Raw genomic sequence first — 18399 nt, 5'->3', positions numbered from 1 at the left:
GAATGACAAAGCATGGAGTCAGACCAGAGTTAACCGCGGCCGGGCGTTTACTCGTTGGAGAGCTCCGGGAGCTGAAGGGGTTTAAGACAAGGGCGGATATTTCATTTCACTGTTGGGGGGGACAATAAACAGAAAGATTTCTCAAGAGCAATTCCTGAAGGGGACACCAAAGGTCCCGCCAAAAGTACTGTTGTATTAAATGTATATAGAGGTCCATTATGAAACATTTCCATAAGCACTTCATTCCTTTCTTATGAAGATTTTATCAAGTTGCCTTTGATATTACTGGGGTCTTTCTACTTGGCGTTTCGGTGCACTGAAAAATGATCGGATGTCTGTTTTTCTTTTCTCTGCCATTTTAACTGACTGGCTGACAAATAGACACACACACACACACACACACACACACCCCACACACACACACAGCATGCAGGTTATTTACAGTAGTAGGTGAGATGCAACACCCATTAACTGAACTAAAGCTAATATATGCCTAATTAGATTTAGTTTTCCCGAAAAAGCAGATCTCTAATGTTTTGCTGTCAATGTGTAAAAGTCCAGAACGCTATTAAGCCTGCCAGAAACTTACTTATATTTTAACATAATGTTTGTTGTAATTATGTCTTTTTTATTAATTAAGTCTTCATTTATTTCCAAAATTATGAACAAAATAACATAGTGGCAGCCATTTTACATGCAGTAAGAAAAAAATAATATACTTAGAACCTAATTACATAGGGTAAGTTAATCTTAAATATTATATTATAGAAATATTACTGTTACCATCTACAAAAGATAAAGTATTTTGGTATGAAAACCCGCATTTTAATTTAACCAAGTATCCTGTATCATAAATACATGTCTGGCATTTGTAACAAACCAAACCGCTTGAAAATCGGTCGAAAATTCAGTGAGTTATGATGATTTTAATTGTGGATAGACCTCCTGCCTCCATACACATACATGCATTAGGAGACGCGGCTGCTCCGTACCAACACGTTGACGCACAAGATTCAACCGCGAGGTAATGGAGCGAACAAAATGTAGTCTGGTTACAATTGTGAATGAGTTTTATTCTATTGAGTGGTAGAAGTAAAGAAAAATGTCTGACACATCCTTTGTTTTAAGTTAACCTCAGCTACTTACTGGGGGTCAGCCACCACTGACACACTTCCAGAGATCCTCCACAGACACTCGTACCGAGGGCTAATGTGTGTGTGTGGGGGTTCGGGGAGGCAGGTAGGCAGTGGACCAAACCACTGTGAGGCGTATGAGGGGGGGACGCAATCTTTCGAAACTTAAAAACGCATTGTTTTGCGTCTATAATTAGCACAAGTGCTTTCAATGCATATTATTATATTATTTAAAATTATATAGTTATGTTTACAATGATATATTGAGGGGGACAACTCTCTGTTAGTCCCAGGAAGGGGGGGTCCGGACCCCCCCTGTCCCCCCCGTAATTTCCGCCCCTGGTTTAAGACCGACATAGAGCTGGCTTTCTTTCTCCTAGACATGTAAGTGAAATACCAATAAGGGTATCAAATTGTGTTACCAAAGCTTTTAACTATTTTTTTAGGACCAGTGTGGGTTATATCTGCGGTTATGTGTAATGTTTTTTTTATGTAGTCACCTACATGTACAGCTATTAAGCTATCAAATTATCTAACCTACCTAACGTAACCTAGCAAATTAGCTTCACTTGTCGGTACGTAGCCGACTGTCGACAGAGAGTGGGGCTACAGTCGCATTTGCCTTTTGCATTTGGTGAAGGGAAAGAAACTATCATAGTGACTGACATCAGTGAGCAGACCACGGCGATCCTCCAGTCCAGTGTGTGTGGGTTGTAATCGCATCGTTTATAGTCCACATCTGCCGTCTGGTTGCCTCGGTTGTGTTGGGTTCTTGTGTCCTGCCTTTTGCCACCTTGATCGCCGTATTCGGCACATTTAATACAACTCCATACTCCGATTATGTTACTTGATTTGTGTTTAGTCTAGTTCATTAGTGGTAGCATTTTCCATTAGCTGCAGCTCGTAGCATCAGAATAGTAAAATGTTGGATAAGCTATGTTCACAATGACAGCAATCCCCCAAACATCTGTTAACCCGAATTCTCACAATAACAAACTACTTCATAGTACAATGCTGTCATTTAGAATAATATAGAAACTAATGCTTGGGCTACAGTATTTTGTTTACATATTCCAGCTGTATGGAGGGGGGTGTCGCAAAAGCCACTAAGTCGCCAAAATCAAGTTTTCAAATCCTATACGTAGGGGCTTTAAAGGTCCCATATCGTGTAAAACAGGATTTCCCTTGCCTCTTTGATTATAAAGGAGTTGGATGTGCTATGTAAACATTGTGAAAGTATCAAAACACATGGTAGCCAACTAAATCCACACAATCTATATTAGAAAACCGAGCCTCTAAACGAGCCGTTTGGACTTCCGTAACTTTGTGGCGTCACAAATCATTTTATCATTTTTGTAAGAAATATTAGTTGAACAAAGTGTTTTTTTTCAAAGCGGTTGAGCGGTTGTCATTGTTTATTACCGGAGAGTTTTCCCTGCCTCTCACTGTCTGTAGCTGCCATGTCTGTGGTGTCTCATGTTTCACTCTTGAAACGGTTAGCCAATCAGAACAGAGGGGTTATTAATATCAATGAGTCTTAAAGGCACAGCAACAGAACCACCTGTTCTTGGCAAGGCTCAGAGAGATGCTGGAAAATTAATGTGTAAAAATGGATAGAGAGAGTGTTTTTGGTACATGACACCACATAAACAGCTTTTAATGGACCTCAAGACATAAAATAAAAAGTTGAAGCCAGCTGAACTTCAATTTGTAGCTGCATATGCCCAACACGCTCCTACCTTTTACGCACTGGCGTTTGTAGCTTTGTGTCACGGGCTTCCATTGAAAATGAATAACTTCCTGTTGCTTCGTAGCCTGTAGTCAGAACTATGGGACAATAATCGGTATTGTCATATATTGTGGTAAAAAACAATAACAATTATGTCACTGCCTCTAATTTTTTATTACTGTGACCACCACTATAATCGGCAACTTGTTGGGAGGCTGAAAAACAAACTCAAACACACAGCACAACCCCCATCTCTCGTCTGTCATCAATGTTTTATTTGACCCAAAAGGGGGAGCCCTCTATTCCTCTGCCACTCATTGGGAAGTGTCTGTGGTAAACACAGTCATGGCTGAAGCCAGGGATAATCAGGCTGTGAGTGATAAATCAGCCTCACCATCCCCGTCAAATCCTCCTCCTAAGGTTTTAATCTTATTGATAATTATCTAGATAATATCGTATATCAATATAATTTTATATTTATATAATAATTTTATTGAATGTGATATCATTATTTTCAACTGATACTGTTAGTGATTTTAAGTTTAAAATGGTATGACCCCAAAGGCACCCATCTCAGAGAATCACCCATAATTTTATTAGTCAGATAATGTCAGATTAGCCTTGAGAGCATATTGTTCTAGCAAGTCCACTATCAAAATCATAGCGTCTGTCAGTGCTATATAACAGAAGGGCAGGTTTAGGCTATCATCTTGGCTACATTTGTCCATTTATATTATTTTGGTAACGTTTATCCATTTATAACATACGTCTGTCTCACAGTTTGATGGAGCTAAACTCAAAAGATCCATGTTGAACATTAAACTGTGAAATTTTTCAAACTTACTTAAATCCTGTGTTCTTATCATTCGTCCCTGAGGGTTTAACAGTAGTTAATGTCATTTAAGGCCCCCTTGAGAGGGAAATTGCAGTCAGATGGCATTTATAGATGGCATTTATATGATGATATGACATGAAAACTGCCAATTTTCTTACCTCTGCCATTTAATTATATTAGCCCTTAATTATCACTCATTGTCATTGAAAAAGATTGCCAAAATATTATATCATTAAGTCCCAAAACAAGTAGCTGGTTAGACTCTAGACATATTGCAGATTTGTTTCTTATGAATATCTTTTGGAAAATATGAGTGTTTATTCAAAGAAATCAATCTAGTTTGGTTGATACAAGAGCGATCGTCTGCCGTATTTGTTCAGGGCTCATAGAACATGTAAAATCAATCTTTTGGCGCCCCCAAGTGGTTTTAAAATGAATGTCCATTCTCTATCCTAGAAAAGATGGTCCAAGCACCTATTAAGGGGTCCGACCCCTAAATAGTCAAAATGTAGCTATGACTGTCTACAATGTAGTAGTCTTGAGTCACCACTAGTTTCCATTGCATTCTTTTTTTCATGTGCAACACACTACTGTCCATCATAGTGTGTGCATCAAATTGTACTTAATTTGCTAGTTGGCCTCTAGTTTATTTCATCTGACTGTTACACCTATAACTTGCAGCAGCAGAATGATGTATCATATCATGGATTGGGTAAGTCAATCATTGGAGAAGACCGCATGGGGAGGAGGTGTTGCATCTCTGGTTTACACAGGAAAGTGGAATAGTATAAATCAACGATTGTTCATGCATCCATGAACCAAATGGGAAATCAATGCAGATAAAGCCAACTGTAGACAAGAAAACACAAAAGCTAGCAGACTAGCAGCATTTCTACAGCCAGTATTATTTCTTAGCAGCCATATTATTATTTAGGATAGAAAAGATTGTTTCACAGGTTGGTTATCTGCCAACGTGGCTATCAAAATTGACAGACATACCAACCAGAGCTGAAATGTATCAGCATTTGACAGCCATTACAGTCCCACCATATTGATTCTCTCGTTCCTCGTCTTCTTTGGTGACAACAATCAATTCTAAAGGTCCTCTGCCATAGAGATAGCCCACGGCAACACTAGGAAGGACTCTGCTTGGGCCATTTTCAAGTGTGTCAAAAACAAGAATACAAATGCAAGCCAATTCAGCAATTTACATATCTGTTCAGGTTCTGAAAATGTTTGCGCTAAAAATATGAAAATATGCTTGCACGTGTTATAACTTTTTATGAAAGCAAATTTTTAACAAATATGTCTTTTTTCGTACATGATGTTACATTTTACATTTTTTACATTTTCTGTTGCCACTGCAACCCTGACCCAGTTAATGGCTAGATGAATGGGTAGTATTAATTTATTTTATTACATACAGTATATTAGTCATTAATGAGACTAATCTCTTTCCATACACTATCAGTAAATGTAATTTTTCAGCAAAGTATCTGAGAACAACAATATGTCTTTAATAAATAGTAAATAGTAATGATCTACTTTCCTTACTCTGTAATGATAACAAGCTAGTTTGCTGCACATGGCAGTTAGAGTTACAGTGCACTGGAAAAGGCAACATATCACTTGGTTTCTGCTTCCTGTATTCTCAGACTTTGGATTGTTTAATATATGACAAATGTACATAGTCAATGTACTTGACGTTTACAAATCAATGCAGCCATAAATTTAATGTTAATATATAATGATACATTAATTCAAGATTCAATGATGTTATGTTATTTGAATTGTATGTGGCTGGTGGTTATGCTTCAGGGTCTTCCCAACGAGAGCTGGACCATCAGTAAGATGAACAGCAGCTACGAGGTGTGTGATACCTATCCCTCCATCCTGGTCATCCCCACCAGCATTAAGGATGAAGACATCAAACGAGTAGCTGTTTTCAGAGCCAAGCACCGCATACCGGTCAGTATGACTGTTATATACTGAGCTGAGAGTAAGGGGTTAATGTTAGTTAGTTTCAACTTGGCAGCATCCAAGACAACTAAGTAACTGTAAATCCATTGAGTTTATTTCAGAGCTCAACAGTCAGACTACTGTTCAACATGATCTATGAGAAAAAAGTTGTAGGCGTCAAATACTGCCGCAAGAGGTTTTACCATGGAGTCTATACAGATGTGAAAGGGTATCTTGTGCATCAACATACTGATGCCAAGGGATTTGACAAAGCGGCAATATAGGACGAGCTGGGATTGAGATTGGGTTGGGATCTCGTAGGCAGAGTGTAGTAGTAGTAATAGTAGGCCTATTCATGCGGTGTTGCACAAGAATATGGCGGCCAGCGGTCCGATGAGTTGACATGGAGCTTCTGACTTCTCTAACTTTTACTAATTAACAGATTAAAATCAACTCGCTCTTTACAACAGTCTTCACGGGCTTGGTGACGATAATTTAAATACTAATTAGCTCAAAAATGTCTTTAGCAGTAAAGGGGGTCACACACAGGACAAGAAGCGCCGCGTAGTAGATAGGACAATGCGCAGGTATAGCAGATAGGAAGTATCGCTCAGAGAGCCCCAGTGGACGTTCTAATATGTGCGAGCTCAAGCCACTCTGAGCCCAAGTTTAAGATGGGTAAGTTGTCGATTTCACGCTCTTCTCTAAATGTAGGAAATATTAGTGTAATAAAACTTATGAGAAGAAATTACGGATATTTCCCCACTTCATTGATTAACAGTTCATCATCCATCTTTTTGTTTACTGTTGGCGCGACTTGACTTGACATCAAACCTACAGCTTGCGTGACCCCCTTCAGGCCATTAATAAAGTGAATGAATGGATATACTAGATAGCCTACATTTATTTGATTTAATAGGCGATGTTTATTAGATGGAAAACAAATGTCAGCTGACAAAATAAAAATTATTATTGTTTTGAAAATATTGGATAGCTTGCTACTTCTGTTCACAATGACACATTTCAAGCCGCATATCTAATATCTATTTTTTTGGTCTTGTTCTGGGTTTAATAGCAGTAATGGAAAAGATGAATGGCGCTGAGTAGCGCTCCAAGACTTTGAGCAGTGTTGGAAGTCATAGCTGGGCGCCGGCAGACAGCGCCCGTCGGCGGCAGTGTGTGCACTTTCATTGTAAACAACAGTATCACATTTTTGGACGTTGTATGTCGTCCGCCAGACGAGTCCGGTGTGCGTCCACCCTAAGGTTTGAATTTTAGCTCTTGCTTTATAAAGTCTTGGCTTGTTGCTGGTTTTGACATCTTAGTATTGGTGTTCTTAGCCTCAGCGTTTAGCCTTGGCATGAAGCCGGGGTTTAACAAAGGACAGAAATATATAGTTTTCAGAATTTCAAGGCAGGATTTTGCAATGTAAACAGATACTTTGCGCATTTTGAGGTATACTAATTAATTTCTTTGTTTGGAGATGGGATCCACCCAAGAAAGAGAGAGATAGGATGGGGAGTGATATCTCTGTATCTTATTTTGGTTATGGAATGTTTAAGATTTAGAGAATAACGCGCTTGTATTTCAGATACTTGACCAATTACTATTGTCAATCGGCGAATATCATGAAACCTATAAACAAACACTTATAGAATGCATAACATTAATTAAATTAATATGAAATAAAACCTTTGGTTATGAACTACATTCTTTAGCAGAATAGCCTAAATGCATAACTTTATACTCCTAATACTTGGTAACTTGGTGATTAATATAGGAAAAACAATTAAATCAAGTATAACTATTGATGTATTATGGACACTAGATGGCAATGTGGTCCCATGGGAATGGGTGGTTTTAACCTTTTGTGGAGCTTGGAAGGAGTTGTAAAGACCAGTTTACCATTTCCTCAGATAAAGTAAGTGACATTGTAACATACAAAGCATACTATTGATTAAACAACTTAAAGGTCCCATATCGTAGAAAACGGGATTTCCTTTGCCCCTTTGATAAAGGAGTTGGATGTGCTATCTAAACATTGTTTATTTACCGGAGAGTTTTCCCTACCTGTAGCTGCCTGTAGCTGCCGGGTCTGTGGTGTCTCACGTTTCACTCTTTAAACGGTTAGCCAATCAGAATAGAGGGGTTGTTAATATTAATGAGCCTTAAAGACACAGCATCAGAAACAGCCTGTTCTTGGCAAGACTCAGAGAGATGCTGGAAAATGAATGTGTAAAAATGGAGTGTTTTTGGTACATGACACCACACAAACAGTGTTTAATGGACCTCAAGACATAAAATAAAACACTGGAAAGTGTAGAATATGGGACCTTTAAACATATACTATATGATTAACCAATTTGGTTTATAATTCACACTATTTTAGAAACTCACTGAAGGGTACAAGATAGAAAATTGAACTAATAACAAGAATCTAGTGAGTGATGGAATTTATGGCTGCCCTTTTGTAGAGAGGGGGAGGGAGAGTGTCAAGAACAGGGTAAAGAAACAATTCCTGATTCTTTCAGAAATATGATATGAACTATATGGCAGTCTCTAATGTGACAAATGTCCAACTTCAGCTCATTAGAACTCAGTCCCATAGTCCAGATGAAAAGAAATCCTCTATTTTAATTTGTATGAGTCTGTGTGTGTGTCCTCTTGAGGGGTCCTTGGTCTGTTGCAGTCTGATATGGCTGGCAGATAAGCGCTGTTAATTGTCCGTAGAGCTGTCTCTGACTGGTGGAGGAATCCACTCTCAAGATTGGTTAGTATCAAGCTTGACACTTTTATAATCTGAGAGGTGAAGGGCCATTGTTGTGCTAGGGACAGAATGGTATCAGCATGAACACTTTATGTTGTGAAAGCCCTGGTTTCACTACAATATTTTTATCTTCATAGTTTTATAGGTTTATATGTATTCATATTGCCTTGTTATCTTTCATGTACTATTTTTATTAGTGATGTTACGTCTGACACCGAAGCTCCGAAGCGTGATTCAAACTCGGAAGTACTTTCAAGTGAACCACTGCTTCGGAGCTTGCTTTTTTTACGGAAAATGTCACGTGAATGATGACGTTCGAAGCAGCGACTGCTTCCTTCCCGCAGTGAATCACATGACTGCTTCGATTTGCCGAGTACCGGATTTGTCAGATTTGAAACGTATTGGCGGCTTTCCCTTTACAATGAACTGTAAGAATGAACAAATCATGGGTGGTAGTATTAGTTGCGTGCATAGCGTCGTCGTTGTGGACAGTCCATTAGATTGCGTTTATTTATGTATCATGATGGAGCCAGAAAGAAAGAGCTGCCGTTCCCCAGTGTGTGAATATTTTGAATTTATCCTAACAAGGTTGTCATATTACACAAATGCCTTTGCCTAAATAACACTTTCACTTGATTTCTGTTTGAAACAAATATATAAATGCCCAACCAAATCAATGTGCTTGTGCAGCACATTCCATATAATAGCAAAATACAGGCTATTTCAAAACGTATCACTGAATTACCTCTGCCCAAGTGCCCAATGACAGTCTGTCCTTAAGCACTTTCTCCCTATTCTTCCACTTTATCAGGAAGTCGTTGTCTTTATTTATCCCTTTTGTTCTTCTGTCCTTGCGTTTATTGTCAAAAAATATTCACTCTCACGCTCAATATTTTATTATCAAGTTTGAACCACTGAAAAACACAAATTCATGCACACACATTTTCCCGTATGTGGAATTGAACCCGGGTCTACCGTGTGGGAGGGCAAAAGCTTACTCTATTCGCTATACAGACCAGCTACCCTACAGGGCGTTCATAGACTGTAAAGCTGTTAGTATTCGTCTGGTTTACTGTGCTACACTCTGTTCACCAGTAGAGGCGATATGTCTCATCTCATATGAAGCTTCGAGTACTGAACCCATTTTCGACCCAGTGTGTCGGAAAACCGTAATGCTTCAGAAAGCTTCATTTCACCATCACTAATTTTTATTACCTTATTACCTTTCCTGTACTGCCTTGCCATTGTTCTGCCAATTGCTGCTCTGACACCCAAATTTCCCCCAGGGGATCAATAAAGTGCTATCTTATCTTATTTTATCTTATCTTATCTTTGGCGCGACTAAACAAAGACACAGCTTTGATGTCAAACTAACTAATTTCAATGTAATGATTAGACTTTACACCCTAGTTTACGATCCAATGCACATCCAGCTGGTACAACAGACTGCAGGTCTCTAACCAATCCTCCTGGTCTCTAACCAGTCCTCCTTTCCCTGCAGGCCTTGTCCTGGATCCACCCGGAGTCTCAGGCCACTATCATACGCTGCAGCCAGCCATTAGTTGGACCTTCAGACCGTCGCTGTAAAGAGGACGAGCGCTTCCTCCAAATCATCATGGATGCCAACGCCCAGTCTCACAAGCTCACCATCTTTGATGCACGGCAGAGTAGCGTGGCAGACACCAACAAGGTACCAGTTTTTAGTCAGAATGATAATCAGGCATTTGAGGACTGGAAAGGATCCATATCCCTCTTTTTGCCACAAAATTGTATGTTTCTCCCTTGAAAGCCATAGATTTTAAAGAAGATGTATGGCAGAAAAACAGATCATGTTATTATCCCCGTATTTAAATTTTACTGGATCACCCAATGGTTTCTGTTGTATTAAACTGCTTTAATCCATCTAAAGCCAAACATACACAACTGGACTTGTTTTGGACAGCTTTTCATGGTTTCATCAGGAAATCCTTTATGTGAGCTACTGGTGGTGAACAGTGAAGGCCTCTACCAGCAAACCTAACAGCACATTGCTATTGTCTGTGACAGCCAAAGACAATTTGAGGGATTGAGGGAGGACAGTCAGAGACATGAAACCACTATCTAACTGAATGGCTAACACCCTGTCATGTACTCCTAGTTATTGTGTGTGGCATTCTGCTGCAGTACTGTCATTGACATTATAGTAATTTTCCTATGCTGCAACATACACCACCACCACTACCAGGCGAAGGATGGAGGGTATGAGAGTGAGAGTTTCTACCCCAACGTGGAGCTGAACTTCCTGGAGATCCCCAACATCCATGTGATGCGAGAATCTCTGAGGAAGATGAAGGAGGTGGTTTACCCCACCATAGACGAAGCCCACTGGCACTCCGCTATCGACCAGACACACTGGCTAGAGTACATCCGGGTGATTCCCCACCCACACACACACACAGACACACACACGTTTACATGCACAGACTTCCTTGTTTTATTTTTTGTTATTTTACGAGCTATGTGTCTTTTCTTTTATCCTTAGACATCTTTTATCCCTAGACATAAAATAAAACACTGGAAAGTGTAAAATATCAGACCTTTAATGTTGTTTGACAGACGGTGAAAGCCAAAAGTGAAAACAGTAAGATGTTTCCATGCCACAGTTACAGGTTTAATATGGGGGTAGGCTAGACATCTTAACCAGGTTTCTCATAATCGGAATCTGAGTTTACCAAGTTCTAGCCCAGTTAGGATGGTTACATGCACCAACCCAAAACCCGGTTACTGAGTATCAGTTAGGAACACTATTCTCTGAGCATGTAAACATAGTCATTCATTTAATTGTCTCAGTTTTCCAATTCAGCTTGTAGAAACAAAAGATTATGCTGACATTCAAGTCAAACAACCGTGAACAATTTCTATTTCCCTATTAATCAAGTTTCTGTGATATTAGAGTCATTAACTCATAATGCACAGTGCTTCCTTTAGTTGGGTTGGGTCACGTCAACCAGAGTTGGTTTGGAAACATACTGAGAAACCTCCCTCTCAACAAGGTCATGTTCTGAAGGCTGTGTTCTCTTACGGCCAAACCAACCCAACTAAGAAGGAAACACTCCAGGGTTCCGTCAACCAACAAGATGTGAAAACATTCTCAAACTGAAGTGAAATCATTACCAGAGGGATGGCAGGCTGATCAACCCTGCCTATTCAGTGGAAGGGGACTAACTAAAAGACAACTGTGTGAAATTATTCTGTCTGGCCATTAATTCCACACTGATAATAGTTAAAATTAGGTAAAAGACCAGTGAAGCCAAGTTGGACTGCCTTTGTGATGAAATATAACCAACCACGAGTTGCTGACACATTTTGACTCATGTCAGCCTCAGTCCACTTCAACATTAATTTTCCCATTGACAAATATAAAAACCTCATTAAGAACTGCATGAACTGAACAACAACAGAAATTTGATTTTGAATGTTAGGAATACTGAATATGTAAATAATTATTTTGGTCTTAAGCAGTCCACAAGTCATTAGGATCAATGCAGAATACATTTTCTATGGAAATAGTCCTGTCATGTTTAATTCATTATCTTATGTAATACTATTTTATATCAGATTCCTAATGACACCTTTCTCACTGAGCTTTGAATACAAAAGGGAGTAGTAACAAGATGACTTTCATTCTACTGTTGTTAATGTGCTTACCGGTGGTCCTGTCGTGTTTAGCTGCTGCTAGCCGGGGCAGTGAGGATTGCTGATAAGCTGGAGTCTGGGAAGACATCTGTAGTGGTTCACTGTAGTGACGGCTGGGACCGAACCGCCCAGCTCACCTCTCTGGCCATGCTGATGCTGGACAGCCACTACCGCACTCTCAGAGGATTCCAGGTCACACACAACAACAGTAGAAAAACTATATCCTTTAGGCTTCATCTGTCCAACATAGTAATGTATGTATGTGTGTGTTTGTGTTTCCAGGTTCTGGTGGAGAAGGAGTGGATCAGTTTTGGACACAAGTTTGCTGCTGTAAGGAATGGGGAGAGGGAAGGAGGGATAAGCATATGCTGCAACAATTGATTATTTTTAGAACCAATTATTCTGACGATTATTCTAGCAACTAATTGATTTGTCAGCTCAAGAAATGTAAACAGTGCCATCGGATCATCGACATGTAAACAGTGCCATTGCAGTATCGTCATCGTTACAACTATTGTTATTTTAGCGAACGTAAGGTCGACGATAGCACTGTGCTGGTACAAATTGAGACTGCAGTCTTTTGCTTAAATATTAAAACATTTTTTAAGATGTCATAAAAATATTGCCTCTGCAGTTATCTGCACAGTTAATACTGTTAGCACTGTGCTTATATAACATATTTACACTTAACTTTGAAGACACCCTCTTGTCTTTTCAAATGCTAGATTACCAGCACCACACTAGCCAGAGAAAGCTAGAATTAGACTGGCCTTCAAAACAAAAAAACTAAATTTGTCACTTTTGGCACCAGAGCTCCAATTTTAAACCTGGACTAAGCGATTTTCAGACCACCAGAGGGTGACAGAAACTGCAACACATTTGTAAATAAAGCACAGCAAAACTACTGGACTACAGAATCCCCTAAGGACAAACCGTGCATAAAGGCTAATAGCTTAGTTAAACATACCTACGGAGAAGTCGCCGGTTACCAGTCTCACTTAGCCAGATTTTTCTCCCACTGAAAGGTACATGTCCCACAATGACAAGTGAAGTGGTAGGTAACAAGTTTACTAGTTTAACATGTTTACTCGCTCGCTTCATCGATTCCACCATTACGAGAATTTTTTTCAGGGATGGGAGGGGGTGAGTGCTGCTTTTAAACAGAGAGGGAGGAGACAAGCTAGTTTTAAAAAAATGAAAAGCTACTGAATGGGCTGGGAGGAGCTTTGAGTCGGCCCGGGTTTTGACAACAAGCTTTAGAAAAGAGATGAAAACAGCAACACAGCTGGCCTGCATGTGTGGATATTGGTTTATATCATTATGTCACAAGGATTAAAATGTACTTGTCATTTTGGGAAAAGAAATTGTATTTTTATTTTGTACAGATTTCTCCTTATATTCTTTATTTTCATTTTGGAACTTTTGCAACATATGAAGAGTTTTAATCAAAAATTAGATATCCACCATTTCAAAACATTGACACTAAAAACATTGACTAAAGTCAAATGGCTGGTATTAAAGTTACGTCCATTGTGGGTAACTGTTAAAAGTTACGAGACCTTTACTTACAAAACAGTTGAAATATTGACTGATGAAATTTAGGAAGCAAAATTTTTCCAAAATGGATATATAGCACTCAGTATGGGTTTCATTTTGAAAATTCTGCTTGGATGTCCTTTGTTTTTTTATTCAGGGCGGCTTGACACAGATTGAGTAAGCTTATTGTAGGCTACTGCTGTAGTCCACCAAGTTGATCTGTTCATGCCTGAGTATTATTGATAACAAGTTGACAATCAGAAATACTAATAAATGATTTGGCATTGTTGATAATGATGAATAATTGTTGCAGACCTACATACACATATCTCTATTGAAAGGTGATTTTCTGTTGTGTAGCGTGTGGGTCATGGTGATGAGAACCACGCCAATTCGGAGCGCTCACCTCTCTTCATCCAGTTCATCGACTGTGTTTGGCAGATGACTCGACAGGTCAGGCTTCTTCCTCAGTCCTTATGAACTCTGACCCAGGCTTCAAAACCTGGAGAACTGCTAACCCAAGATTAGTCATAACCAGACCTGCACAGCTGTAGTCATCAAATCAAACTATATTTATCTCTTGTTGTTAGTGATGGTTTCAACTGAGAGGTTATTCCATGTTAAATAAGCTTTTTTCAACTTTGATAAATCAATATACAGTAACATACAGTTACAATACATGTAAGACTCATGTTTAGCGACATATCTTGTAGTCCTTTTATCAGCAGCTCAATCTGTCAATTGAGTTTTCAGTGAATCAAACTGTAGACAGTAATAGGGCAACAGTGTTTCAGCAGAGGGCACCATACTACACTTACTGATTGGGACTTTAAATTAAGGTAGTTAAAATATTTTAAACTCTTTGATGCTGACCAGGTAGGCTATATATTTTATAAACGTGGTATAAAATAAGGTAAAAATGGAGACAAATGCATACAGTTAAATACAGGTTATGTTGTCTTGGTTGTAGTTCCCAGCAGCCTTTGAGTTCAATGAGCTGTTCCTCATCGCGGTGCTGGACCACCTCTACAGCTGTCTGTTTGGTACATTCCTCTATAACAGCGAACAGGAGAGGGTAGCCAAGGTATGTACCATTCCTCTATTAACAGGGGTAGTGGGTTTTTTAGAGCAGTGACAGTTGACAAATAAGGGGATACCTTGATATTTTGGGTAAACATTTGATACTTCAAGTGGAAAATTGTACATGCGAAGTAGAAAGCTAAAAAGAAAACTAAAATTCATTATGTCAATATTGCTGTGAGATTTCTGAGCTCTGAGCTGACTACTGTAACCTTTTCAAGCCTGCCACTAGGTGGAGAGCTTCAATATGTTGGTTAGTCCCACAGAATTTGAATGGATAGAACGGTCTTTACACTGTTTTCTATGGTATTTTGGGTGGTACACCAAAAAATGGCGTCTATGGTTAGTTTCTATGGTGACAACGGAAGTTTGGCCAATAAGGCCGTAAAGTGTGTCACACCGGCTGCCACACAGCGTGAGTGGGTTAGCTTTGTAATGTTACAAGACGAACGTTAAATGAATAAATTGTGATGACTTACCAACAGTAATATAGCGTGATTAAACCCAATCTGTCCAAAAATCCTTGAGTAGGTCCTCACTGACAGCAAAGCCACAGAGATAGCGCAACGCCAGTTTTCCACTGCTTGGTCCTCGCTGCGAATTGCCGTAAGTCGGTTTATACGGAAGCTAGGCCAACGGTACCAAGGAGGTTTTATGTAGGAACGGTACACATAAAAATGGCCGCCGCTCCGACCATCCAGGAGCGTTGATGAGAATGAGAAAGACCGTTCTATCCATTCAAATTCTGTGGTTAGTCCATAAGGAAGAACTTTTTTAGGGACAATGTTCATGGACTTCCATTCATTTTGGATGCTCATTCAATTTTATTCAGTTACATCAGCGGAAGCTACTCTACTGGTGGCGCTAGCTAACTAGAGCAGTTGCATGTGTCTAAGCTCTGGGATAAATATTGAGTACCAAATGTAAATTTTACTGATAGAGCCATATATTTAATAACTGATGGACTGAACACTACAACTAGATACTGGATTAGGATAGTAGAGTTTACCATGTAATGGTTGAATTAAAAAAACTTAAAGGTGTAATGTGTAATATATCTGCTTTCCTGAAGCATAATATGACTAGTAAATATCAGCAGGGGTTGCTGAATGGTAGTGTGTGAAACAACGTAAACAGCTCACGGTGCACCCACTCCAGAGATTTCTGCATTCAAAAACACAGAAGTTGGCCAAGGCTGTGTTTTTGTTGTTGAAAGCCCTCCTACCACTCAAGCGTGGTACCCTCCCATGCCTGTGACGCCAGGACCCCAAAAAGACTTGGCTGCATTCACAGTCCTCCGCAAGCTATGCAGCAATCGCAGCGAACTGATAAGTAGTGAAGCCGTTTGAATATGTCAGGTACAGTGGCTTTAATAGCAGCCGGCAGGTGCGAGGACAAAGGCTGCTGCTTTTTTAGTTTGGGAACTAGCTAGTGTTAGCATATCTGGGTGCTTTACCTTTTGTTTGTTATTCCATTTTTACTAGTTACCCTTCTAGCTAACCAATAGAAATAATAACTTGGTCATAAATACACCATTACTGAATATCTTAGCTAAACTTTAGCTAGCCGTTAGCCTTTCTTACGGCTAATTCGGCATGTTTATAATCCGCCAAACAGCTTGCATTTTAATAAAATGTCAACTTTTAAATTCGGTTTATGTATTTTGGTGGAAGAAGACTGTGGGAATAGCCGGTGCATCCGGTCTGAAAAAATTTAAAATGTAGCGAAATAAATACAATTTGGAGGGTAGTATGTATGCCGAATTGAAAAGTGGCAATTAAATACATAAAACGTCTTGACGTGTTGGTGGCTGAAAATGTTCCTTTTTCATAAAAGGGGGGCCTGACAGAAAAAGTTTGGGAACCACTGGCCTAGATGTTGGGAATTGAAAATTGTGAATGTACAATTGATATACTACACTATTAGTATGACACTATTATATTGGTCAGCTTCTCAGACAAAACAAGTGGCAAGCTTGAAATTAGCACTAAGCTAGTTTTCATTTGTTTCTTTTCTCTCCTGCCTCTGCCTACTTCCTCTGCCTTGTCTAGGAAGTGCAGACCAAAACAGTTTCACTGTGGTCCTACATTAACAGGTAAGATGGTTGCTTTATTCATTCATTTTAGGGAGTGAGTGACTGATAGTAAAAGAATGGCTGAAAAATGTACTGACTTTTATTTTTCTTCCCCTCCAGCCAGCCAGAGGACTTCACCAATCCATTCTATGTGGACTATGAGCACCATGTTCTGTATCCGCTGGCCTCCTCCAGACATCTGGAGCTGTGGACCAGTTATTATACCCGCTGGAACCCATGCATGAGGCCACAGGTAGGCTGGCTCTTTTAAGTGTGATGTACTGTGTGGGTGCACATGTTTAAGGTATCCCTGTTAGATGGTGACGTATCAGCTTGGTGGAGTTTGTCTTCCTGGCAGCAGGCTGCTGACCTGCCCGGTTGAAACTAGCTCACAACCAAAACAGAAAACCACAGACTGGCCAGTAAAACCAGCCAACAACCAAAACAGAAAGCCACAATCTAACCAGTAAAACTAGTCAACAACCAAAACAGAAAGACATTTGTAAGACCAGTAAGCACTTCGCAATTCAGTGACCAAATGTATCTAGTCCACTTACATTTCTTTCTCTTGACTTGTTAAGGGAGCATTTGAAACTAGGGATAAAGGACATGAGTACGACATCCTGGGGGACAATACTCTCTAGTCCCAGTGTCAACTGCTCCCTGTTAGGCGGCACCTGCACCTCCCAAGAGGGGAGCTCTACCAACCGGCGCAGAGTATCATTTGTACCAGAGGCCATTCGCATAGTAAACAAAATGCTGAAGGACAGTTTCGCGCTCTATTTGGAGCTTGGCACATGAAAGGCAGTCAGATGTATGGACTGTTGCCAATTTCCTTTTTTAATTGCACTTGCACTTTCAGCTCAAATATGGTTCTTTTGTATCTGACTGTCTGTTTTTACAATGCCCCAAATCAAATTGCCCCTTGGGGATTAAAATTGTATTGTATTGTGTTGTATTGTATCTCCCCCCCCCCCCCCCCCCAAAAACAAAACAAAACAAAACAAACTATGCTAGGCTAAATTCAACTGCATTTCTCTTCACACTCTGTCATGTCAGGGTTTGGTTTGCTGCTATGCTGCGTGTCATATGGGAAGAAGCATAAGAATGGGATGGCATCTTGTTGCTACAACTTGGAATCGTCGACGTGTTTAACTCGTTGGAATGCCCACATTAAAAATAATTTTATGATTATATTTTTATGATTTTTAAATCAAGTATAAATGAAGTGTAGCAATCATTACTCACTTTTTCTAAGTAGAAGTTCAAGTTCATATATTTGAGTGATGAGAGGCATGACAAAAACTTTCCCCACTGTGGCTTCCAATAGAGAAGTCACAGTGGGATTGAGAGAAATAGTTTTTAACAAACTAAATTTAAATTCAGTCATGAATAACTAAATAGTAAAAGACCACAATGGAAATAAAACCCTAAGACCAAATGTCACAAAGGACTTTACAGAGAAAGAGCCTAACTAGATCTAACTGATCAACAATCAATCATAGAACAGAATGAAATAGGATAAACTATTGAAGATATAAGATGTAGTAGCTGCGTCTTCTCAGAAAACTTAGGCTAGTCTCTTCATCTACAGTAGATCTCCGATCAGAG

The 18399-nt window shown here is 39.5% G+C and overlaps 1 protein-coding gene across 2 annotated transcripts in view; it reads left to right on the top strand.

The window, feature by feature from the left end:
* Positions 1–18399, top strand: part of mtmr1a (myotubularin related protein 1a) — a 57425-nt gene that overhangs the window by 22298 nt on the left and 16728 nt on the right. For both annotated transcript variants that reach the window (XM_071926417.2, XM_071926416.2), the window contains 9 exons: positions 5516–5665; positions 9925–10113; positions 10648–10833; positions 12132–12290; positions 12381–12428; positions 13995–14087; positions 14605–14718; positions 16766–16809; positions 16909–17041. In XM_071926417.2, coding sequence (XP_071782518.1) covers positions 5516–5665; positions 9925–10113; positions 10648–10833; positions 12132–12290; positions 12381–12428; positions 13995–14087; positions 14605–14718; positions 16766–16809; positions 16909–17041 — 1116 coding nt within the window. The remainder of the gene's footprint in view (positions 1–5515; positions 5666–9924; positions 10114–10647; positions 10834–12131; positions 12291–12380; positions 12429–13994; positions 14088–14604; positions 14719–16765; positions 16810–16908; positions 17042–18399) is intronic.

Source organism: Centroberyx gerrardi, chromosome 23 (genome assembly GCF_048128805.1).
Source record: "Centroberyx gerrardi isolate f3 chromosome 23, fCenGer3.hap1.cur.20231027, whole genome shotgun sequence".
NCBI classification, from domain to species: domain Eukaryota; kingdom Metazoa; phylum Chordata; class Actinopteri; order Beryciformes; family Berycidae; genus Centroberyx; species Centroberyx gerrardi.
Note: the sequence above shows the minus strand (reverse complement) of the source record. Positions and strands in the feature narration are given on the sequence as shown.